This window comes from Aulostomus chinensis, chromosome 17 (assembly GCF_037954235.1).
Source record: "Aulostomus chinensis isolate RoL2024-O1b breed Wild chromosome 17, RoL_Achi_v1.0, whole genome shotgun sequence".
Lineage (NCBI taxonomy): Eukaryota > Metazoa > Chordata > Actinopteri > Syngnathiformes > Aulostomidae > Aulostomus > Aulostomus chinensis.
Genome location: NC_141336.1, coordinates 22,247,796 through 22,274,484, shown reverse-complemented (window position 1 = coordinate 22,274,484; position 26,689 = coordinate 22,247,796). Strand labels below are relative to the sequence as shown.

Here is a 26,689-nt window from a genome sequence, read left to right as displayed (position 1 = left end):
AGCATCCTGGAAAATTCTATGAAGGAGATATTTGAGTCGGGCATCGTGTACGGTCCTTCGGCGGGGCTCAGTGACATGGCACCCTCAAAATGTGTCCGTTTAAGGGTTGTTCCTTGAGACACGCTCGCCTCCTCGTTACTCCTCCCTTACACCCCTCCTCACAGTTAGGATGAATACGGCCTCTTCTACTCCTTTTCCCTCTCTCTGACGCCCTTCCTCGAAATAGAGACGCCATTACCATGAGGAGCTTAAAATCAGAACTACTGATTCACAGGTCAAAGGGCAGGAGGCGGGGAGATGACATGCAGGAGACAGATACATTATCGATTTTCTGTGAATTTATACAAGTGAAAGACAGTGGAGAGTGCGAGTGAGTGAATAATGAAGTCATCGTCCAATCAAGCAAGTGAGTCAGTCGAGTGCTGGGATACGGGGTGATACCGGGGCAGCAGGCACACTGTGAAATCCAGATTCCGTGCGTCCCTTTTCGAAAAAGATGAATCCTCCCCACTGACTTTTCCCTGCAGTGGTGAACATTTAACTCAAGCAGCAAGACCTTCACGGGGACAGCCAGTTCAAAATGCGGCTACTTTTTAAACACCACCAAATAATTGCGATTGGATACTTGCGAAAGAATCAGAGGAGGAAAAAATACCCTGCTAAATAAATAAAATTATGTGAAGTAAAAGGAAAGAAAAAAGAAGTTCGAAAAACAACACCATAAGGGATCGAAACGTATCTCATTTACGGAACAGGAGGAACAGAAAAAGTTTGTCATTACTTCTCAGGATTAAGGCGAAGGTGAGTGGAGCTGCACTGTAAGTGTAACAAATGTTAATTTAGATCATATCGAGCCCTATTCAGCTGACAGCAACCGTATCACATCGCCCTTCTTCTTCCATTATCAAACCAGGGAGACGAGCACAGAGGACTCTTTTAAGTGCAATAAGCGAAACTATTCAAACAGAAAATTGTAAGTTCACGTTGGACCCCATCACTCATTATAAGATGCTGATTCAATTTGCAGTTTAATTATTTTAGAGGGAAATTCTGTAAAAATGCAAATGACCAAGGTGTGAAAACGGGCCCGGCGCTCCTCGGTGCTTCTTCCGTATATTCCAAACACACTTCTGACCAGCATGTGAAAGTCCAACAATGTGCAGCGCGTGATGGGATTCCTCCGCCATTGTTTGACTCTTTTCATGCCAGAATAACAAGGAATCCTTTCTACTTTTGAGGGAATTCAGTCATGCAGACACACGTATGCAGAGAAATCCTGCCTAGGTTAATTTGATCTGAACCCAGAGTAAATAGACTGGTTTATATGAAGTATAAATACAAAGATTACTGCAGTAGGGTGAAAGTACTAATAATCTGGAGGAGGTACGACATAACAGATATGTGCTTGGAGGCTGAAGACTTCAGCCAAACGTAGTTTTTAAAAAATGGCATTTTTCTTTTTTTTTGCGATGTTTAACAGATTTGCCCTAAAAACCCAAACGGCCTCGTAATTTTTACGTCATCCTGCAAACAAACACACAAGGAGGTGATATCAGTAAACTATTTTAATAGCCTGCTGGAACAAGCAAACGGGGAATTGTAATATCGAGGCAAATACTGCTGCTGGACTCGGAGGGTTTGGGTTTGATACAACGCCGTGAGAGTGGGATCAATGGCATCTGAGGGCGACATTTATTAGTTGACCAACTCCCTGACGGCAACATGTGGCGCTCAATGGCGGCCCTTAGAACCATCTTTTGACAAATCAGCAGGAAAAGGCACAGATATGACCCTTTAAGGTCTAAGGTCCTTCTCGCCCCTCTAAAATAAGATAAATGTATATTTGAAAGCAGTGGACTGGTCAGGAGAGGAGGGCGGGAGTGTGTTAGACAGAGATATCTAGACTTCTGTGTGGAAAAGAGGCTGAAAAAGACTAATGGCATCAAATATGAAGCATACGAGGGGAGTCGAGGACCCTGTTGAGCAGAGATGATGATCGAGAGGCACTGAAGGGTAAAAAGGCAAAAAACAGATGTAAAAAAAAAACCTACTGCTGACATCTCTAATTCACGCCATCACGTTGATGTTCTATTTCATAGAACACACGTGAACGTCCCTGAAGGTGCGAGCTGCCACGGAGTCCTCACTGCTTGTTCTCTGCAGCAGACGTGTAAATCAATTAGACTGCAACAACAGCAGAACATCAGCTGGTATCAGACACTAAATCCAAGGTAACAGCGAGCACTCGGGAGTGGGGGGTGGAGACAAAGACGAGGGGAGAGAGGGAGAAGTAGAAAAGGGAGAGAGAAGGGAATAAGACTGGAGAGAGAAATGAAACGATTGAGCTCATTGTCACAGGGATAACACGAGGAATACAAACACAACATGAAATATTTTCTTTTTAAACCTTTTAACTGTATTCATTGTTTGTCCTTTATTAGAGTGTTAAATGGAGTGAGTGAACTGAACCATTCACTAAAACCTGCCCTAACATGAGAGGAATCTTAATTGACGGATTGCAGTGAGATGAGTCACTCCTGCTATTTTTAGCTGCTGAAACAAGAACTCTGCTTCTGTCTTTAACGTGTGTGCGTGTGCTTGTCTCTGTTTTTATCATTATGTAACCATACATGTGCTGTACCCAGAGTCGAGACTGACCTGGATCCCTATCGACGACCGCGGCGTCTTCAAGTACTCCTCAGCCTTGGACACCAGGACGGCCTTGTCACAGGTGAGCACCGAGCTGTGGCTGTCTGTGGACAGGTGTCGTTTCCCCGCCATGACTCCAGCTGCCTCCATGGCTATAGACACGGCCTTGGCACTGTCCAGGCTGTCCACAGAGTTATAGAGGACCCTGCCTGGGCTCAACCCCAAACTGAGGCCATCAGGGGCCCACATCCCTCCGTGCGGGTGCCTCCCCTCGTGATAGGCGTCCTGGGTGGACTCTGTGCTGCTTTGGGCTGTGATGGAGATGAGGGGTTTGGAGGTGGTGCGGGGCGGGACTGGTGGAGGGGTCTTCTTGTAGCTTGGTGTGTAGGTGATGGCTGTAAAAAGTAGGACACATTTGGATGCATAAAATAAATATAATGATGAGCAAACACTGTTTTATAAATATAGTGGGAGTTCATTTTCAAGTTGACTGAGTTTCACTGGCTAAAGCGGCGTGGAGGTGTGGACGGGTCTGACCTCATAGCAAACGTATTTGTGGGGATGACCAGGCCACAGAAACATAGGGAGCAGAGTATTTAAATGACAGGTGCAATACGCCTCACGAAGGTTTGTAGGAGGCCATTCACAGCCAGTTGCACCACTACTTAATGACACGGTCTTAGCTGCTGCTCTGAGGAGGAGCTGCTGGGAACACGGAATGGAATAAAGGAGAGGATTTGATCCAGTTTTTATTAAATTCATTTGGAACATCCCCTCTTGCTGCCTCGCTTTTGTCAGTGTTGCCATGGTGCAACCTGAGAAAACCTGACGATTTAACAGATTGAAATGTTACCTTGTGACGCACAGAAGAAAAGTTGCCTAACAGTCAGACCTGATCTCTTTTTGTCCTGCGACTGTGTATTTCTACCTGGAGGCGTGCAGATTTGATTTTTTTCCTCTGCGGCCCGGAAAAACTCAAAAACGCCCATGTATCATGTGATCACGTGACCCTCGTCGGTGCTTTGATCCTCTCGGTAGATTGTGCTAATTATCATAAACTGGCCGTGAGCAGATCGACCACAGAAATAGCCACTACAAAATAAAAAAAACTTCACAAAGGTTTCATGATTATATCCTAAAATATATACAACAATAAACACAGAATTTTACATCGGACACATTTGCGTACCAGATTACGTGTCCATATCACGGTTGTATCATAGTACATTGTTATTTACACAAGACCATGTGCCTTATTATCTTGTGGACAATAAGCAAGGGAGGCTGAGGACTCCTGAGGGTAATTTACGCTACTGTTTGTGAGGATGAAACAAGAGAGATGCTTTTCTCTCTTCCCTCCATTTCCACTCTTTGCTGTGAGCCGAATTAGCAGACAGCTAGCAGTCGATTCATATACGAGATCTTCTCATTTAACTCTCAACAAGAATGTGACTGAATGTATTTCCTAAAATGCCAGCCTGGAGATGCGTGGCTACCTTGATAAAATATACTCCATGAATCTTGAGCTCTGGTGATTCATTTATTAAAGTGGAGCAGAAAATAAAGGTCTGGTTGTAATGATGGACTCAAACAAACAGATGTGTTTTAAAGGTTTTGGTACCAAAAAAAAAAAAAAAAGGCCCAAAGAAGAGTTCCATGCAGGAAATACTAGTTAATGGGATCATTCTAATAACAACCAGCTGATGTCATTATCCTTGTAGTTGCTCGGGTGGTTCGACGAGCCGATTGGGGGAAGTATTTGTTGGCGTATTAACAACCCTCACGATGGCTTGATTAGCTTCTGCTGGACACACTTCACCTGTCACTTCTCAATCAAATGCGATCCAACATAACAGCTCTGCCTCTATCAAGACAACACAAGAATCTGCACGTTTACGGTCGCGTCTGCAGCGGGCTTGAACTTTGAGGTGTAGAAGAAGGAATAATCGCCGTCCTGATAGAGTCGACTTCAACTGAACGTTACGGCGTACGTGAGAGTGGAGTTCACGGCAGCTGTATGTCATAGCATCATGTAGACAGAGGTTAACGTGAGATTAAGTTATTTTCTTAAGTTTTGTTGTGGAGTTTATAAAAGGTCAAACACCACACTTGTGGATTTTCTTCAAAAAAACACACACACACACACACACACACACACAAACACACACACACACACACACACAAAAAAAAACAGTTGCTAAAAAAGCAGTGGCTACATGAGCCTGCAGAGGCCAGGAAAGAGAGGACGATGAAGTCAAGTGTCTGAGGTAAAGTCATAGCCCAACATTAGCTTCTTACTTCCAGCAACTGCATTTACATTTGCTTGAAATGGAGTTTGCTTAGTGCAGTAGTCCAAAGTACAATGTAAAAAAAAAAAAAAAATCCCATCAGCTTTTGGAGGAGGGAACCCGAGGAGATGCTAGCTTCCCTGTGGTATTCTGCTGAGTGGACATTCTGAGCTACAACATCAAAAATTCTTATTATATGTAAAAGCAGCTGCTGTGATTTGTTGCACAAGCTGCCACAGTGTGTGTCAACACGTTCAGCAATGTGTTAAACTTCCAGTCTCTGCTTCATCTTTCTGATCCAAGCTCACAGCTGAGCGAGCGCCTTCTGTCCAAGACGGGTGATTCTCCCATTCTACAGACGCTTCTCCCTTCTCCTTTGCTCACTTGCAGCACCAACATAGAACAGGCGACATCTAAAAGTTAGGAATGTTTTTTTTTTTTTTTGTACGATGATTAAGATGAAAGAGTGAGTGAGAACATCAAAGCCTCATCACAGACACGAGACGCTCGTCAGAGGAAGATGATGGTGAAAAAAAAAAAAAAAAAAACCCAGAGAGGAAATCAACAGTTCTTGTGTGTTTTGCTCGTGGAAGCCTGACAACTCATCATCTTATTCTGTCCATTTCATGACAGAAAGACGGGGATTACTTTCTTTAGAGTGCAAATTAGAATATCGACTTAATCCAGAGAGAGATGGACCAAGGAATTGGTCATGAACGCCTTCCAGGCTTTGACACATCTCTACTTTCAAGCAAGGCTTTGAGAAAAACACTCCCTCAGCGTGGTTACATGCTGGAACATCTTAAGTACAAGTTGTGTTTGGCGATGTTGTGATCAAAGCAGAAACCTCGGAGCCAAGAGCAACGCGCTACATCGTTTTCCTTGACAAAGAGGCGAAGCATGTTGAACTCTAGTTTCTGTTTTTGTTTTACAAATACTTACATCACACAAGGCAATTAAGGAAGTCCTCAAGAGACCAAAATCTGATCTATTCTGAGTTCTAATGAGCTGCACCCGCCACACGGGCCCCCAAACGTTGGCGGTAAATTAATAGCATTTCCCCCTAATTACATTGTAGCCTGAACAACACAATTACTGAAGACATTGTTGTCCAAATGAAAGATTTTTTTTTTTTTTTTCATGAGCGTAAAACTCAGGGCTCATCAAACATTCAACACCTTTTCAGTTGTGTTTATTAATAGCAAGAGAAGTCTGGTCTGTGAAGAGCTCTCTGTTTCGGAGCCTAATGACTCATGATGCTGTCCATTCACAAAATTAACTCCTCCAGGATGAAGAGATGCAATAGTGACAAGAAAAATGGGCAAGACCAAAAATAGACACGGAGGTTAAGAGAGGAGGCAACATGGAGGAGGAGGGGTGTGCGTGCATGTGTGTGTGTGTGTGTGTGTATATGTGATAGAGAGGGAAGGATAAATCAAGGAGGGAAGTAAGATCAAGGGAGGAAAGAGATGACCCATTCAGGGGGCATGATTCAGCAGGAGGACCAAAATAGAGCCATTATTAGTCAGGAAGTCGTGCGAATCGCGGCCGTAATTCTTGCTCCCATCTTGGCAGTGGCAGTATTACTCAGCATTTAGATTTCATCTGAAGGGAGCACAGCCAGTACACTCACTCAGCCGCTCACTACCCTGCCCGCAGCAAAGGCACTGAACAAAGCCCTAAGCGACGTTGTGTGCACCACTGGAACAACAAAATTATTCACTATAATTATATTGAATATGAAAATGAAAGAGTGGAAGATTAGCTCTGAGAGCAGAACCATGAGGTCTAAGGGCTACAAATTAAACCTTTGTACACCGCTGTTGTGTTAAACAGCGGTTTATGCACTGCTGGACAGTTAGCACAGCAGAAAGTCCCCTCTTGAGCCCCCAGGCTCGCGGCATGTTTCCGGTGAGGTTACATCAATTACAAATCTGTGCAAGGACAGAAGTCGATCCAGCAGTATCAACCTAGTCCCGTGTCCTTAGGACTTCGTACGAGTTCATTCTAGTTCACGCATGACTTGACAAATGTGCAGCTCAAGGAGAAGTGAATGAATCAAACTTATGAATGAACAACAGCGCCGACATCAAGATTCAGGAGAGCAGGAGTCACTCAGACGGTAGAATGACTTGTGACATATTTTCTCCCTTCCATCGCTCATCTCGTTCTCAAGCAGTGAAGACTTAGAGTTTCTAACACCGCTGCAAATATTAACTTGCGATGTGATTTGCGAAAAAAAAAGCAAGTCGTGAAAACAGGCGTGAGAAGTCGCAGGTTCTTGGAAGTCAAATAAAAGACCATTAACCTCTTACTCATTACAAGTAGACAAGGTCTCATTTTTGTTTTTTCTTTTCTGGTGCATCATGTTCAACATCACAAATGCGGCAGAAATCTGAATAAATGAACAGTACAGAAGAAAGCAGCGTGGAGGGCGGAGACGGTGATTCCAGCAGTACGATCTAATGTTTTAACCCTAACCCTGAACAGCGTTTGAGCATTTGTGGCTAAGATGACAAAAGGTTGCAGGGTTTTGTGTTGTCATGAATACCTGTGCCTGCTGCAGGATCACCGGAGTAAATACTGACTGCTTCCCTTTGCAGTCAAAAGCTAGATGTTAATGTCTTTATTGGAAAAAGGGGATTCAGTTTGATCAAGGTTCCAGGAAGTACAATCCACTCAACTCATACGCAACAGGTGTGTCAGTGAGCATCTACAGCTTTAAGCAATGGTGTCTGGGCTCAGATCTTGTCACTCCCCACAAGGAAGACCTCAGCAAAAACTGAATGCGGGGGTGATGATTACTTCCCCCAGCTGATGTGGAGGTGGGTTTTTAAATCGCTATACCAGCAGTAGTGCCAGGCTGGTGTCAGCTTTCAGGGGAGCAGTGTGGCGGCAGCATTTCTTTTCATGTGGGTGACCTTTGAAGAAACAGTGGTAACAGTAAAAAACAGAGCAAAAAAGAAAAAGCTGTGCCAGTGAGGCTGATTAACACAAGGACACAGATTCAAGCACTCCATCTCTGTTAGGACCTCGCTATCTGGGCCCGCTTGTGAGCTAACATGAGGGCGGTGTTGGGGGGAGCTGAGTGACAATTCATTAAGAGTCTTTCTCCCCGATTGGATTTATCACTGTAAAGGAAATGCAGCCGTTTGTTTTGCAGCAGGCTCTTAAGGATATGCAAATGACATGGAGGGCGGGAGAAAAAGGAAGATGGATTGTAAACACTATTATTGGCGCTGTCATAAGCATGACAGACGGCTGAAACAAAGGAAAGACTGTAAAAGTGGCCAACAATAGATAACAAAAACCAGATCAGCTGAATCATTACTCAAACTTACTTAATCAACCTTCGAAGTTTTTAAGTGACCAGAATTTTGAGCAGGATGACGACAAAAGCATTTTGAAACAAACCCAGATGGTGAGGTGATTTTGAGGCCAAGGTCCTTTTTGGCATCTGGCGGTCTACCAAACAGTGCCTACATGTAAAATGCATATCAGCGCTGTGATCTTAACCTGGGAATCACGTCTTGAATCACTTTTGAGGCAAATATTTACATTCAGCAGGTGTGGCATAGTGCAAGGTAGATTTCAGAGGAATGACGGGACCGTAAACATGTCAAGTGAGGGCAGAGACGGAGTGTGTTCTGAAAGCAATAACCATCAAAACCGAGGAGGATAATTTACAGTAGGGTAGTAGTTAACCACAACGCTGCAGGTATATGCTCGCCACTAGGCGCCTATTTCAGTTGCTCCTTCTTCTTCCTGTGCGCTGCCATTTTCAAAGTCTTCTCTTCTCTGTGAAGCAACGATGTCCGAGCCTGCTAGCAGAGCTTGCAGAAACCTACATGCTAATAATGGCAGGTTTCAATGGTGATTTGCATCTTGGAACGAGGCAGGGCCTGCTTGGTTGTTTCTGTGAGTAGTTGGAAAGATATACAGTGCGTAGGTTTCGAGACTTTGCTCTCAAACAAGGTCGTTTCTTGCAGGTTTACCCACTGGTAATGGAAAAAGCCTCGTGTTCCAAGAATGGTTGTCCACGGCGATTACGACTGGCTCACAGAAATACAAACAAGCCACAGTGTTTGTTTTTTTCTTCTCCTGTGTTGGAACAGCTCAGTGGAGGGATGTCCAGCTACACGACACTAACAGCAGGGAGACTGCCAGTCAGTCTCGTGGTAAAAGAACGTACGGATAACTCTGGTCAGGTTGCACTTAAATAGAAAGACTTAGCTCAAGTTAAGTTCTTCACAAACCAGAGTATCACAGCTTGTTCGTCACAAGGCAACCTGAAGGACACAACTGCTCATACTCAGTATTTAACGTCTTCTTAAGGATAGGACCAGTCACGTTAAATAAAACCTCACACAATAACATGCGGAGCAATGGAGGAGGCCCCAGGTAGCAGCTTTACCTGGGGGTTGTTGGGGAGTCCGTTCAATACTGCAGGTGGAGGGGAGGCGGAACTGGATCCCTGGAAACAAGGGAGTTGGGTGGACATTCAGAGGAGTGGGCAGATCTGCCCAAACATACAGTATTGTCTATTAACATTATACAAGGTGAGTGGATCCAGAGGAGCTGCGGAGGCTATGGGGATCCTCCTGCTCAGCCAAAATCAAGACATTCATTCTAAAACACGCCTTCAAACCAAGAAGAGCGAGTAACAATTAGCACTGAGTGCTTCAGCGGAGCCTCGTAGTTTCAGGCATTAATCGAAAAACATTACTTGTTGAATTGACCAGATTTTCTTTTATCACTTCTAAACTGTGACATGGATTAAACACACGCAATCATCCAGATTTGAGGTCACTATGAACGTTCTCATTCATCACTCACCACCTGAGCCGATCCAGTTTTACCACAGAGGCACCGAAAAATAAACATCCTATAAAATCAAAGTTGGCCTCCATCAAGAAATGTTTAGAGAACATGTATATGCAGAGTTACACTTGGAGGTTAAGTAGGCACAAATCCACAATGCTGTGAATGTAATATGTAACATCAATGATGAAGAACTCTTGCTAAATGCAGCTAACTATTGGTTGGTATTTACGTGCCACATGAGAAAAGTATTTCTTCTTTTTTTTTTAATAGGCCAAGAGTGCATTCCTTCCATGATTTTGTATTCAAAACAGCATCTATATTCTTTTTCATAATTTATTCATTGTTAAATTAATAAGAATTCCAGACACCAAGTAATTCTGTTTCTGACTTTTAATCATTTTGCCTTTGATTTAGAGGTACATTGAATTCACATTTGATGTCAGATATTATCTGAAGTCGAGACAAAAAAAAACAAACAAAAAAAAAAAAACCCTCTCGGATGTGAAAGACACAAGAGCAGCCATCTTCATCAGCCTTCAGTTAAGCAGGAATTTCACAACTACTCATCTGTGTCTTATCCTCTGTTCCTACATTTTCATTATATGTCAATATCTTTTACTGCACGACTAGTTCTAGATGCAGTTATTATATTTAACACAATATTACGGGTACATGTCAAATTATGGGCTACTTGTGGATAGCAATTTTGTAATTTTAATGTGGACGAGACTCGGGAGGAGACACGGGAGGAAAGAAGTGACACGTTTTATGCCGGTGAAATGAGCGAAACGATACAAGGGGACAACCTAATTAAATTTCCATCCCTTTGAAAATCTCTCCGATTCAGCCAATTAAGCAAACTTTCTTAAAGTGCTCTGCACATATTCAATTCAAAACAACACAGAGGAAAATCCTTTTCTGGCAGCGTACCGACCGATGCTCAGCAGAAAGATTCTTTTTGTTCTAGAGCACTTTATTAGAGAGCAGTTTTCAGTGGGTGAGTCCATTAATTGGACAGATAGCGTAGATATGTCTTGTGTTTTCATCTGGCTTTTTAGTTGTTCACTGCTCGTATCACAACTCTGCGCCCTCTTTCACTGCACTGATTATCAAAAAGAAATCATGAGTAGAATCAAATGCTCACTGTGAGGCACTGTACCGAATATGAAATGCACAAAATACCATCAGTCATGCACATTACAAAATAATTGTCATCATTCAGTGTCACACAGATTAAAAATAGCCACAGATGAATGCACACCTCTTTGTGTCATTATGTCCCAGTGGTATTACATTCTCAGTCTTTGATTCCTGAGCACTATGATATCTTACAGTAAAAAAAAAACAACCACCATATATCACCTTTCAACAAGGTTTATTACTTTCTTTATAATTTGTCTTTTTTTAAATAGATTTACGCTTATATTCATTGTCCAGTTAGATATATGTGTAAATATGTTGTATTTTTGGTAGCTACATACCATTGATGAACTTCCTTGTAGTTGTGTTTGAGCATGAGTGTGAATGGTGCATTTTAGACCAATTAACACGACACTTTTCCAGATCTATCTATGATTGTAGCATCATTTCATTTTTCTTACTGTGGTGTCCATCCAACAGCTCACATAGTAAACAGTATGCCCTTGGGATTCACAGTTATATGATAACCGCCAAAATGTACTTCACCCCAACCTGGAGTGACACAACACAGAGATTAAATTAAGGGAAGGGTTTCCATCGTCACTGCAAGGATTGTCTGGACTATCTTGTCTGTTGTCCATGACCGTGGTCCGAAACAGTTCCTTGTATTTATCCACTGACGGGACAAGAACATTCATTAGTAAGGTGCACTGTACTTGAAATGGTCAGTACCATCCTGGAAGAAAACTCTCATCATTGGTGACAGCAGATCAGTTCAGTAGATTTGTCACCACTGAAGGTTCCCTTCGTTCTTTAATTTAATCCCTGACACATGTTCTCGCTGCTAGCCACGCAGTCCTTTGTCTTGGAGTCTTATGATAAAGTCCTTGCTTTGAATGCCGATGATCACATGACATTAAGATTTGCACATTGCGTTATAGTACATCAGCAGCTACAAACCAAAACTCTCAACTAGACTTTGGGCTACATTTTGCCTACTGAGAATGAGGTATGAGATTACAGGGTGAGGGATACATATGTGATTTCAGCACTGTTGTATTCATATCTCCCGCTCCATAGTTCCACACTGGCACTCCTTTGCACCGATTCTTTCCTCTGGGCTCTTTTCTGCCACCGGTACCAGAGAAACCCCTCCTCGCATGATGACCTCTCTGGGCTACCTGGGGTCTTATCATCCACAATTCTGCCAAATCCCTGGGATAAATCAATGCATTCAAATGGTTCTGCTATGGCATCATCTGGCATCCTGCACGCCTGGTCCGATGATGGTGCCACTACATCTTCACAATCAGGTGGCAGTGGATCTGTATCTGGTGAAGACAGATCTGGTGCTGGACTTGCGGGTCCAAAGTCCATTTCCAGCGATGTATCAGGGGATACTGAACTAGGAGGGGATATTGTAACAGTGACGTGTGGTACTGGGGTTGTATTTAATGCTGATCCATCCTGAGGCTTGTGAGTCAAGCAATAATCTGTAGCTGGATCGGAATCAACAGATTCTGTTGACCGTGAAAGATCCAATGGGAACAGCGTTGCAGTGTCAACAGTGGGAAGTGGTGAATCTGGATGATCTGATTGGTAGAAAGCAGCATCCAAATCCAAATTGGATGGAGAGTCAAGACTCAGGTCAAATGGCTCCGGTTCAGGGTCCATGAATACTGAGTCAAGATCATCTTGATCCAGGGAAGTCAGCATGACCAAGTCAAAGTGGACCAGATCCGCATGATATATTGGGGTGCTATCAAGTGGCTCTGGAAGGGGGGGCCATTCACAGTCTTCGGACTCTGGTTCAGCATTTGGTTGCGTTTCCACAGAAGCGGGAGTAAAAGTTGAGCCCGATGGTGTTTGCTCTTGGAGAGGATCAAAAGGACAATCTGGAAGGTTGACAATGGGGTCTGGGTTTGGATCCCTGCAGATTGGACTTATCAGAGAGTCTGTGTCAAGGTACTCTGACACCACGATGGACGGACATTTCTCTACATTACTCAGTGAAGCAGTATCAGACGCAGGTGCATCACAGACTGAGTAGTGGCATTCGTCATCGGAGTAAGACATTGACATCGTGGCTAAATCTGATGGTCTTGGTTGTGATTCCGTTGGGTCATTGGAATTTGAATCCTCTACAACCGTCTTTGTTGAGCACTCCTTTGCTGGATCTTGAGATACAGGATCTGGTTTGTCCATGATGTGATCATCCACAAACTCTGTATCTGATGTGATGTCATCACGATCCTCAGGTGGAGACACAGTAACAACAGGCACTGGATATGGAAGATGCAGCTTTTCTCTTTCAAGGAGTTCAGAGTCAGTGGACTTAGTCTCATCTAGGTCAGGTGGTTCCGTATTTGAAAGGTTCTCATCAGCTGGGTCGACATCGCTTGGGTGTGCAGTGATTATAACTTCTTCCTCCACTGTCACTGAATTCTGAGGGCTTTCAATGGATGCTTCCAATGAAAGTGGGACTGTATCATGAGGCCTGACTGGCTCATTAGTTGCCAAGTCAGATGAACTCCACATAACACGGTCAGACTTCTTTGGTTCTGGTTCAGCTCTGGAGAGCACATCTGACATTTCTAATGGCTCTGATTGGACTGTTCTGGCAGAGCTAGGAAGTATTGGATCCAGTGGTATGGCACTTTCTACATACATTGACTGTGGACAAGCAAGAATGCTTGGATCCATGGAGAGCTGCTTTGGCAGATTTCGGTGGGACCCTTTCTGTCTCTCCTTCTCTTCTGGACAATTGACAGCTGCATCTGCAGTGCTTTGCCTGATCAAGACCTTGCTTTTGGCCTGGGTGCCCACTGACACTTTAGATACATAGGGTTTCTTCTCTCTTGCTCCCCCAGTGCCTCTATCTGTTCCAGAGGTCCCAAATCCTCCTGGGCCAACTCCTCCTGCCCATGCTCCCGTTACTGTTCCTGCCCCAGCTGCCATGCTTGCACCTTGGGGAGACCATGTGTTATAATGCTGTGTGAAAGAGTTGAAATTACTGTTGAAAGCACGGAGCTCTTTACAGAGGTCCCTCCTGAGTTCGGCCAGCTCCCTACGCATGGCCGAGACCTCCTCCTTCCACTGCATGCTGATAGCTGCAGCCAAGGTGGCGGACTCTTTGATACTGGCCTGAATGGCTTTTGGTGATGGCCGTTCTGGAGCACTAGATCTGGGGGATCTGAAGAGGCTTGGAGAAACTGGGGGTCCAGACATAGGTTTGGCTGGAGCCACCATGTTATCTTGTTGGTAAAGCCTGTCTCTTCTGATGGGGCAGCCTAGATCATCATGAGCCAAAGGGGCCGTGTCTGCCAAATCCTCATGTACACTTGCCTGGTCGGGTAAACAAGAATCTTGCTGCATATAATTTCTGTCTGGAAGACAAATGTAAATATGTATTTGTAATATGGCCACAGGTGTGAGCAGCTGGAGAGAATGTGCTGTTTATTGCCACAAAGCAGTAACATCAAATCATGCACTGAATACCATGAGTCAAAATAAGATAATAGCAGGAATCTAACACAAATAAGTGCTGACGTAGTCATCATTGCCCCAATTTGCTCAGTCGTATACGCTAAATGTATACTGAAGATTTTATTTTAGAATTTTAATGTGAATATCATGGTACATTACCTGTGTTTGAATCCAGCATAATGCTGACAAAGCGCTCCCATTTTGACTCACTCTGTTGATGGTTTACACTGCCTTCTCAACCTTAATTTGTAGCATGCATTTCTTAACATCTTTTCAATGCACAAAGCTGAAACTCATCGCTCCCAGAACACATCACAGAGAATGGGACAATATTTCTAATAAATGAGGCATAAGGACAATCCTTGCATGCTCTTCTGCTTTCCGTAGAGATAGAGAAATGTGTACTTTGTGCAATGAAAAGAGGCAAAGATGAGCAAAGCTTCCAAACCTCTTTTCCCATCAATCAGGAAGTACAGTATGAACCCTATTGAAAATATGAGGTCCAGTTTGAAGTTCTGATTACCCCATCTCCAAAATGCTGGAAAAATCCATTAAACACCAAATTCTGCACCCTAAAAATGCAAAAACATTTACAGAGAAAGCAGTGTAAGCAAACATGTATGAAGAATTGATGATAAGCACATCTCCAGATGTCCACACCTCTAACCCTCCCTATTATAGTCCAACTGCTGGGTGGCAAGAGGTTGAATCCACTTCTTTTCCGGACACTTTCTCTTCATTTCTTCCCCCATTCTTCATCTGTACTTGGACAAATCATTTCCTCCGTGAGTCCAGCAATCATAGGAATTGTTGAAACCACCAGCAACTTTCAACTTATAATCAAGCCCCATTAGCAGAAATAAATGCAAGTGACAGCTGAGTAGGTTTAGAGTTACTGCAACAAGATCGTGGACACGAAAATTCAAAAACCAGTATATTCACGGTCAGTTTTGATGACACACTCTCCTGGTCTGCAGGTCTATAATGTGACCTCATTGCGTGTAAACGCTTGTTTTGCAATGAGACAAAATAATAAATATAATCCAGGGAAGAGGAAACCTTATGGCGTTTGCAGTGACATTTAAAGATTAGCAGCACAGTGTTAACTGGGTTTACAAGAAGAAATCTCATTTGGCAATTTCACCATTGCTCATTTTACAATAAAGCTGTGAGTGCAGTGTAGTGGTATCATAAAGAAAGTCAGGTATCCAACATTAAGTGGAGAGTCCCTCCTTGTTTTTCTTTCAGATACTGTCCTAAGATTTTCAATAGGGTTCATAGCTTTACTCTCTGATGCATCCAGTGGATGAGCAGATGAGGCACTGTATCCAAAATGCAGTAGGATGAACTGGCACGGCTCACAAGTTGTAGCTATGGTAATCATACATCCATCAAATACAATGAAACATACAAGAGTGATTCATGCAAGGATATGAAGCTCTTTGACAGTACAATCAATTTACTGTTTTACAGCCATTCATTACCACACATCAGTATCAAATAGTAGCCTCTAGTGTCAATTTGTCAGTACACAAGCAAGCAAAAATACCACCCAAAAACATACAATTATACTGTGCAATTGAATATAATGTCCGGTAGCTCTTACCTGTGGTGGATCTGATAGTGGACGTGACGGTGGAGGCCATAGGAGGGATGCAGTCATCATCTTGGGAGTAGCCAGCTTGGATAGCTCGAAGGTAGCTGTGGCTCCGGGTGCGGAAGCAGCCAGGTAAGTCCAAAGCCTCCATGGCCTGAGATTCCACCTCGCTGAACACTGACTCGCAAACGGATTCAAACTGGCCATTTATTTCAGTTTCACTCACCTGTGAGAAACAAAAGCCATGAGCGTGTGTTCTCCATCATTAAGCAAGTCAGGATATTTGTTATTCTGGAGGGAATGAATTGGCTGGTTGTAAAACCTGATATTGTTCTCTGTCATTTTCACATAGAATGAAAACAAGGCCTGGTGCTGAAATCAAATGGAGCACACAGGTTTTAGTTGGCGAAAGGGCACAGACAGCAGAGAGAGAGAGAGAGAGAGAGAGAGAGAGAGAGAGATCAATGAAAATGTGTTCTTGTAATGCCACAATATTTTTTAAATGTTGCCTGGGATGTGTTCAGTCATTTTTCCTCACTAGAAGAAGGCTGGTTTCTTTCACTGCAGTGCCAGTAAAACCACACAACATCATCAAACCTTTCATGAAGTCATGTTGTGTTTTGTGTTTCAAATGTGTACGTAGTGTCTTCTAATGTCATGAATTATAAAGTACAACAATGACAAATGTTTGTCTGATGGGTAGAAACTGACTGTTTTCCCTTCACTCCCATTTGGCAACATCAATATCAAAAGATAAACATCTTGTTCCATGGAGATTTGCGACAGATTTAGTTGAGCTTTTAAGACTCTGAACAAATCAAAATGAGTCTCCTTTAAGAGAGAGAGAGAGATGAATATCTCAACAACCTTGGTTTAGGTCCTTTATTGAGATAAACATTGTGTGATTAATTGTGGAAAAAAATATGTGTGGGCCTCTTATAAAACCTAAAGGATAAAACAGGCCCAATGTGAGTTAAAAGCCATGTCTTCAGTTCCATGATTCCCAAACTGTGGCACACATAACCACAGGGGTAGGCACAGTCGTGCATAAAATCTGTAGTGTCTTAAAAAAACAAACAAACAAACCCAAAACAACTTATGGTGACAGAGTAAAAACTGTTGAAATCACCTGGGCTTCCAGTACTTTGTTTTCTGAGCTAGCATTAATATTTGCAGCACTAGCCTAGCTACTGGTGGTGCTAACGCCATCTGTGGTGGTTGAGGGGTTGAATGTTGAAGGGGATTTTTGAAATGAGTCTCTTTTGAATTTGCTGAAACTCCATCTCCTAAGTCCAGAAGTGAGACAAACTGTCTGTGAGATTTCAACATCTTTGCTAATAGGGAATGGTGCAGACTCACCTGGCTCACTTGGCTAACGCAGCTAGCCTGACTGAGGGTGCTGACTGCCCGCATATAGCTCTGGTTTCTGGAGCGAAACTTAGGAGAGTTGTAGTTTGTGGAGGGATCCAGGGCCATGCTCGGGTGCATGGTGGCTTGTAAGTGGTAGCTCTGACTGAACAGAGAGAGAGAGAGAGAGATAGGCAAGGAGTGAGACTACTGCCATGGTGATGATTTTTAAAGCAAGTCGATTAAAAACTATTTAACCACTAATCATGTAGGGTGAAATAAACAATTAATTTCCTCTGGAGAACCTAAACTTGAGACGGAGGCCGGTGATGACATTGTCTCTCCTAGGAGGAGACCCTCTCTCTCCTCCTTGCAACTAGTGTCCTTAAAAAGGCAGTTCAATTTACATTGTGCTGAAACATCCAATCAATGCTTGGAAATGAGGGAAATGCAAATCAGGGTCTAGTTAGTGAGGCAGCACTTCAAGGAACACCACCATGTCAGTTAAATGTGCTAACAAAGCAGGGCAAGAGAGATGCTCACAAGGCTAGGCCGGGGTGGAAATACGCTAGAGAAATGTAAGGACATATAGGAAGTAAACACAGACTTCTACAAGTATGTGAGTCACATTGGGAATATAAAAATACAGTGCCCTCTGCCAGATCTATTTCTAGTGACAGGTGGGGATGAGTAAGCAATTTCTGAGCTTTTTATAGAGATAAATGTTTGGCAGCGAGGAAAATGCCAGTCTGATTAAAAGTCTCTAAATACATCTTGTCAGGCTGTTAGAGGCCCTGCATATTTGCAAAGTCACATCATCCTTTTAAAATCCACAGACATCAAAAGAGAAGAAACAAACAGGAAATCATATAATTTGTCTAAGCGGACTTAAAGCATACGACATGTGGCTGTGAATCAAACCGTATCCGTACTGTGTCTAACTATGCCTTATGCTGTGGCGGTGGGAGCCGATCGCCCCAGGTGACCTCTCATTGACTGGTCTTGAGTGTTTGCTCTGATGCATCCATACTGAGTACGTCAGCAAGGCAGCGAGCCAGCTGGCTCCAACATCTGCCCACTGCAACATGGCAGCAACAGAGAGGTAAGGGGAGGCACTGATCCTATATTCACCTTAAGTCTGCAGCAAAATTGGTGATGTAGTTACGCATGTCACTGTTGATTTTATCCAGGCGGTAAGAGCTGTGGGTAGAGAAGAAAACAGAGTTACTGGGTCCCACAAGTGGGAGATGGATAGATGTGACTTCACTGGGCATGTGTCCAGTGGAACTAGCTTTTTTTTTTGTGGCATTGCACTGAATGTTTGCTTGGAGAGATTCAACCAAAACGCTGCGAACATTAGGGTGATGAAATATGACCAACATGCAAAGAAACTCCTTGAGCACACTGGTGATTCCAGCGTCTTCACTTGTTTGTGGACAGATACCAGTGTTTCAGTCAGTAGACCTTCAAATACAGGACTAGGGTCTTGTATTTGAAGGGTACACCCAGGTGGGATTGCATCAATGAATACGTGCCTCCTCCTTCTCACATCTTCTACACTATGATCTCACTACATCATATCTGACATAAATGGCTCTATACTCTCAAAAAACTAGCATACTAGCATCGTATTTATATACATAGATATCAGGAGGGCTAAGGAGCACGCAGAGTTTTCATAGTTAGCACCCTGGAGGTGGAGACTAAAGACCTGCGCCACACCCAATGTTTTATAAAGACATTTTTTTCACCATGTTGCCTCCTTGGCAAAGGTATTAACTCATAATTCCATCTCCTGGTAGTTTTTAGTGGATGTCCAAAATGAGTCAAATCGCCTCAAGTGTAACTATACTGGATGTCTCTGCCTCTTGGTGCAGGTTTTATTTTATGTCTCTGTGCAGGTGAAAGCCAAAGCCTGGAGCTGTTATGTTTTTAGGTTGTCTGCTCAAATAACCATTTTTGTTAAACGCAATATCTCTGGAACTCCTTGAGGGAACTTCTTCAAAAATGCCACTGGGTCTCAAAGATACCCTAAAAAAGAGTTCAGGGGTCAAGATCAGAGGTCAGAGTGACTGTCACCTCGCATACATGTAATATCCATCAAATTCTTGTTAACGCCGTATCTCAGGAATGCCTCTAGGGAATTTCTGCAAATTTGACAAAAATGTCCACTGGGACTCAATGATGAGCTAAAAAGATTTTGGTGGTCAAAGGTAAAAGGTCACTCTCACCTCACATGAACACAATACGTAGCTCTGGAACACCTTGAGGAAAGTTTAAAAAAATAATACAGCCCAGACATTTACTGGGTCTCAGGGATGACCTGGAAAAGTCAAAGGTCATCGTGACAGACAGGCACTGTGGAGGAATACAACTGTGATGCGGTAATGGCAGCGCACTCAAATAGTTCATGTCTGCCCGCAACATCAGTACACTTCCACACAAATGAGAGGAAATTAAAAATAGCAGCGAGCTTGAAGTGTTCTTTGCATGTTGTAGACATAATTACCTTCACTGAGAACCTGCTGTAATGAAACATAAAAACTTTGGGAAGAACTGATGATCACATATCGCCAACATGGTGTCGTGTGATGACAAAAGTAAGAGAATTCTGCTCCAACAACGTGTAGTTCAATGGCAAAATTGGCACGCGCGCACACACACACACACACACACACACACACACACACACACACACACACACACACACACACACACACACACACACAAACCAAAAGAATTCCAACAAAGCACTTGAAGATGAAGCACTGCACACAAAAACAATGACACTCCATCATAAAGCACACAGTCTCTCTCCCTGCGCTGATAATTAGAGGCACAAAGGCATTCATCGAGCCAAATGAGGGTAAAAAAAACTACCTGGTGTTCTCCAAGCAATTAAACCGAGTTGCTCTGCGACATAAGATGTGTGTGCTAGGCAGCAGATGAACGGAGGAAGTTGCAAGATGGTGTTGACCCCTAAACTTATCATGCTGGTGCAAACGTCCTCTCGGGGTCCTGACTGGTGCAAATGTGCTTCCATTGTCGGTCAGTATTCAGCAACAGAAGTGGAGTCTCAGACTGTTTTTTTGCTCAAAGTGAACATGTTCTTTGTAAAGTTCAGAAACAACTTATTGGGTGCTTGCTCTTCGTTCATCTGTATAGTTGTGTATGGCTCCTGTCAGTGAGTAACCAGTCCTAGCAATGCAACAGGTTGGCTACTAGCTAGCATATGATGTTTGAGTTTAAGCTCAGTCATTACCAATTAGGGGGGGCTACATAAATAAATCAATAAGCTACATAAGTAGCAGCTGTTAGCATATGGTATTTGAGCTGCAAATAAACTGCTTTGTATTTTTCCCTGTAATTCATTTTTTTAAACTAGCTGCTAGCACTAGCTAAAGGCTAACTAGCCAGCATCCACACAATGATCAGGCAGTGTACTGTATTGAACATCCATCCCTTTTCTACCGCTTATCATTTTAGGGGGGTGGAGCCTATCCCAGCAGCCTTCAGGCTCTGTCACCCTGGACAGGTCACCAGTCCATCACAGGGCCAACACATAGAGACAGACAACCATTCACACTCACAGCCACGCCTACGGTCAATTTAGAGTCTGGATTAACCTGGTCCCCTCTTGATGTCTTTGGACTGTGGGAGGAAGCTGGAGTACCAGAGAGAACCCACGCAGGCACAGGGAGAACATGCCGACTCCACACGGAAAGAACAAAAACCCAGAACCTTCTTGCTGTGAGGCGACAGTGCTGACCACTGCACCACCGTGCCGCCCAGAACCGAAACATCTCCAAACCCATTTCAAAGATCACATCAAACAAAAAGTTATGTCTCAATTAAATGGGAATTTACTGTGTTGTAAAAAAAGAAAAAAGTGAATAATGTTACAGTTAACATAATCTACTTGTACAAATTGATGTTTTCTATGTCTGTATTTCTTTGTTGCGGTGTTTTTTTCTGCTTAGAGAGCTGCCCAAAATGGCGAATCACTTGGCTGTGAACCTTTGCTGACTCTTCATGAACGCGCAGCACCTGTAGAACTGTTGGGGACTGACCCCCTTTAACCTGAGTAAATGAGATGTAACTGTGGGGCTCACCAAGTCAATACCACTTGTCCTCTTCCCATCTTCAGGCAAAAGCTAAACTCTAAAGTTACTCGTCTGTTTTCGCAGCGTATATATGGGGTTTTCTCCTTACCAAAAATTTCCTCAACAAAAATTTGAGGGAAAAAAAACCCCTTGAAAATTGAACTGTAAGCTAATGACACGTCTACTGCAGGAATAATTCAGTAGAATTGACCTTGAGACTGAGAGCGAAATGTCCACATTACTCTGAGTAATTACCTTATATTGACTGTTGACTTATAGTCGACTAATTATAGTGACTCAAGAAATCAAGCTCGGATGGGAGGTAAATAATAGTATGAGTTAATTTACCAACTGTTAAAAATAGATGAGTGATTGTCTTGCTGTGTTTACACACCGCTGTCATTTAAGAAGTGATTTTGCTACGGACAAATGTTAACTGTCGGTGTTCCTTTGTGAATCAGCGCCGCTGTAACCTGTCATCAAACACGACATCACGTCGGGCCAACTCGCTGACTCATATTGCTAATGGAGAAATTTGCCACATGTCACTCAATACCAATTATCATGAATGCAACACTTAAACGTCTTTGGCAGGTTTTACTGTGGCACAAAACAGCTGATTCATATTCAAGTGTATCATGGCTGTCGGCTCTACATCTTAAAGGATGTCCAGGACCCAAGAGTGAAGTTGTAATGGCGTGGGGGTTGAGGGGTGTAACTGATTATTAATTAAAACCATCTCTGACATCTAACTTTCCTTCTCGAGCGCACAGCTTGTTCCGGCTGAGTGGTCCTGTGACTGTGATGTATTCTTTATTGGTGTGATGAACAAAGAGGCGACCCTGTCAACCATAAGAGTGACAAAGAGCTTGAAAGAGGGAAAGATGGAGGGAGGGTGACACAACCTGACGGTCGGTTCTCGCTGTAACATGATTTGCTCGAGCAAGCCGCTGCTGTCAAATGTGCGTTTGGCCCATCTGAATGCCCTGGCAGGACATCAAATGGCTACGAGTGCAGAGGAAATCCAACCTATGCCACGTCGGTCCTGAATCCAATCTAATTCCATCCCAACAAGCCCAATGAACCATAATAGAGTCGCATAAAAGCTCCTATGTTAGGTACCACTTGCATCAGCAGTACCTCTTATGTGTAGACTCCAAACAGGAATAAACAGGGCTGCAGTGGGGTGACCGGAATGAAAGCTGAAGATATAACAAGCCAATACTGCACTCATTTGCAGCAGTTTCAAGAGGACGTCAAAGTCTACAAGAAACTAATCATGAAGTGTTTCCTGTCTGATGGGAGGAATTTAAACTGCCGCCAGATTATTAGGTTTCAGAGGCAGCGTCGATGTTTGCTCTATCCTTATGATTTGTTTCTCAAGCAGTGGATGAAAACAAAGATGGCTGACACAAAATCTCCACACAACTGAAGTCGTATGTATTTTTTTTTTGCCACAAATACTTCTGAGAGGGTAAAGAGAATTAAACATACTTTCTTATAAGCTCATGTCTCTGGCCAACAAATTTGTTTGGTATGATTTCTGAGGCATCCGGTAGCGAAACAAACTAGTGTTGGCGGACTAGATTCTACGGTTGACTGCGGTGTTAAATTGTACGATAACCTCACATATGTGCATTCTTAGAGGACACTTTCATTTGAAAGTGAGAGTTAAAGTCAGAACCGGAATGGACTTCATGCAAACTGTCTCCAATGTGTGATGCTCCGTTTTAAAAAGTTATACTTAGCCTCCAAAATAAAAACATTACTAATTTTTAAGAGTTAATTCACAGTGATTGTTAAGTACAACTCTAGTTTTATTAATTCTGGGGAAAACTGCTTTGGAAAGACAGTGTATTAGATTTTGACGGCTTTCTCCACTCACCCCACTGTTAGCATTCGTTGCTGCTGAGCTAATGGACAGCTGAGGAGAGAAGGGTATTTATCTGCTCTTCTGGCACTAAAATTGTGGATAATAAGGATTTCCCCCCCAAAAGATGCTGTGTTTCTTTGATTGCCGACCTGTTGCTGAAAAAAAAATGTCAAAAATACGTAAATGAAGTACCTGCTACCTTTGTCACTGTAACCCAATTTGTGCTATGCGATGGCAGCAGTTAGTTTGGCGGTCGATAAAAGTAATGCTTCTCAGGATTCTCATTCTCAGAACAACAGCATATTTTCAGGGGCATCCTGAATTAAAAAAAAAAAAAAAAAAAAGGATCTCCATTTGAATCCAGAAGAAAGATAGCGCATTATGGCATTCTTAGAGTGAGTTCAGTGGAGTATCGGGGCTCCTCGGTAATGACACCCTTGAGGACACTCCTGGGGTTTGAAAGGAATGCAACAACAAATCTGCTCCTCCAGACTCAATAACGCTGCTACTGTTGTCAGTGGGCCACGCAGCCTGATCCATGCAGGTCAATACTTCCCTTTCAGCAAAGCCCAGCATAGCCTCAGCCTAACCACTGAGACAGCCATTATTCAGGGGGGCCTTGGAGGACAATAACTGCAACTGATAGCCCATCCTGCTGTTGCATCCTCATAAATCATTCATCATTTACAGCAATTCAAAGTGGATGGTTGTGTGTGTGTTGGGGGGGGGGGGGGGGGAGTTTTGCAAGATGTGTCATATTCTAAAGGAGCTGGTAAAAAGGCCAAACCATTGCATGTCATTACTATCCTGCTTGATCCTAATCTATAAAATTTGATTTGTCATTATATATCCACCGGGATGAAAAGCCAATGGCTGTAAATACTGGATGGGGATCTCTGCGCCTAGCTTCGTTTTCCTGACATCCTGTGGAGGCATGTCACAAACACGTCATTCATTCGCTTTTTTTTTTTTTTTTCTCCGTATGAGGGTACATGTCGTGCACAAAAGCAGGGTCGAGTTAACCACGGCGCTGTGTTTGAGTGGTTCCAGGAAAAGACACCACTTGGTAGAGGAGGGTGCTTTTTGTAAAATGATCAGCGAGTGGCGACGAGCAGGGTCTGTGGCGTCAGAGACGTGACGATAAGCTGGGGACGGAATCATCGGTCCTAGTCATCAGTGTTAGTATGTCACCGTGGCTGTCTGACACAACGTAGTGCAGCTATGTCTCAGTCCGTCATGGGCCACGCTGGACATTGAGGTCAGACACAAGGTCGTTTTTGCATAACTTAATGTCAGACCATGTGCCTCCCAGCTCATGCCGAGTAAGAGCAGAGCAGACACAGTGATTTATGGAGATGTGTATTTCTGTAGTCCTGCTGCAAACCCTTTTGAGTAAAAGTCACTGTGTGGATGATATACGCTGTACTCAGATTGAGCCCCAACAGTTGAAGCATGCTGAGATTCATTTTTTATGGTCCATCTTATATATCATGTACTGTGTCAGCACCTGAAGTTTCTCTTGACACAATAATCAGCTGTGTGGAATTACAGGGGGGGAATTCTCTTTTCCTCAATCCTCAGGATATTGTTGAATACGTCTCACGTGTCCCACACTGCCACTCGACACTCCCGACTGTTTTATGTATAAGCCCCGATGATAATAAGCTCTGATGATCAATAAGGCTCCAGCAGAACATTGAGCAAATAGCAGACAATTAAGAGTCTGGATAAAAAGTTTACCTCCAGTCTGGTCTCGCACGCCAAGTCAAGCTTAATTTATGTTGGCTTGTGCTAATTCTAGGATGCAGCAATGGTGCAATTGCAAAATGAAGTCTGGAGGAAACGTATTCATATTCATACTCATCATTGTCAAAACTTGCCATTTGCGGCATGTAGCATGCTAATAGCCAGCGACTTCAGACATTGTTGTTGTTGTTTCTTTCTATGCTATATTAGGGTTTCACCCCAACAAGCTGCTCTGGTTCTTTACCCTCTCTGCCACTTTGATGGCTTTGACCAGAGGCCGTCCACTCGATTTAGGGGGGGTGGAAGGGTGAAGACAAGCCTACTGGAAGCCGGACTTATCTCACACATCGGCCGACTTCCGGATTCTGTCCTTTCCTCTGGCATCTCGGCGCTCCTCAATAACAAGCTCTACCCTCACCATAGATCCATCATGGATAACCTCTCTTGTGTTCACTGTCACCTCTAATAATCAATTAGAGCCCGCTAGGTTTACTTTGCTCCATGTTAGGCGACTAGATAACACATCTGCTATATGCAAGGACCTCATTACTTCTTACAATATTGACTTTTTCCTGAGAGCAGAAATTTGTCCCGTGGAGACAATGTCCTTCTGGCTGAATGTCAGTGTGAATTCCTGGATGAACCCAGAGTAATTGCAAGGGTGGGTCAGGAGTGGTCTTTTAAAACCCACGGCGGAATCAAGAATCAACAAAAATGCTTCATATTTTAATACGTGGTCCACACAAGGCAGCAGTGACTTTTATAGACAAATTTTCTGATCTTCTACCTATTGTTATCCATGAATATGATAATATTCTGAATTTAATAGGTTTTTCAAGTGTGATGGAGTCTTTCAATCTTGTTAGGACTTCGGGTGACATTAAACACATTAAGGGACACATCCTGGCCTGGTTTTATCCTCTGGTTGTTAATATGCCCTGCAAAGAAATTGGGGTTTCTGACCATAAAATTATTTCAGAGTAATAGCATAATTTCCTGCTCCACAAGCTGTGACGTACACATCATTTGATCTTGTTTTTTCAATTCATTCTCAGCAGGTACATTTTAGCAAGCCATGCTGTGACCTCCAGCTCTGAACCTCGGCTATTAACGCCACGTGAGTAAACGTGTTAGACAAAATTGCTCCTGTTAGACTAAAATGTCTAAAATGCCATCTCAGCCCTGGCTTAAGGATGAATAAAGAGGACTTGCCAAAAAGCAGAACACAAACTGGGGGGCTGCAACTTTCCAATCATCTTGAAAGGCTCAAGGATCTCATGAAAACATTTTAGTTTGGCAGTAAAAACTGTATGTGCAATTTATTTCTAAGATCTTTGTGAAGCACAAACATGATTCCAGATGCCTCTTCAGTCTTTTAATCTGCATCAAATCCCTCTCCTCTCTCTCTTTTTTGGACCATCGGTTAATTAATGTAAAAAATGTTTGTTTGAAGTCTTTTCTAGTCTAATAACGGTTTAGCAGTAAGGAACTAAATCATCCCTGACTCTCACATTCATATTCTCCCAACACTTTCACGTTAGACACCTTGTACCCTTGTAGACGTCACTTCTAACTGATGTCAAACTCATAACCACAATTAAATCTTCCAAATATTAGTCCGAACGACCTCTTTAGT

The 26,689-nt window shown here is 43.2% G+C and overlaps 1 protein-coding gene across 7 annotated transcripts in view; it reads right to left on the bottom strand.

Moving 5' to 3' along the window:
* The window catches only part of dlgap2a (discs, large (Drosophila) homolog-associated protein 2a), a 162,384-nt gene that overhangs the window by 16,076 nt on the left and 119,619 nt on the right, over window positions 1-26,689 (bottom strand). For 6 of the 7 annotated variants that reach the window (XM_086181606.1, XM_086181605.1, XM_086181607.1 and 3 more), the window contains 4 exons: window positions 18,463-18,531; window positions 17,344-17,497; window positions 15,994-16,210; window positions 10,105-14,287 (listed from right to left, as the gene is read on the bottom strand). In XM_086181606.1, the coding sequence (XP_086037732.1) occupies window positions 11,919-14,287; window positions 15,994-16,210; window positions 17,344-17,497; window positions 18,463-18,531 (2,809 nt within the window). In that variant the 3' untranslated portion in view covers window positions 10,105-11,918. Of the gene's footprint in view, window positions 1-2,658; window positions 3,045-9,351; window positions 9,412-10,104; window positions 14,288-15,993; window positions 16,211-17,343; window positions 17,498-18,462; window positions 18,532-26,689 lie in introns of those variants that run through there. The other variant, XM_086181612.1, reaches the window with a different exon arrangement.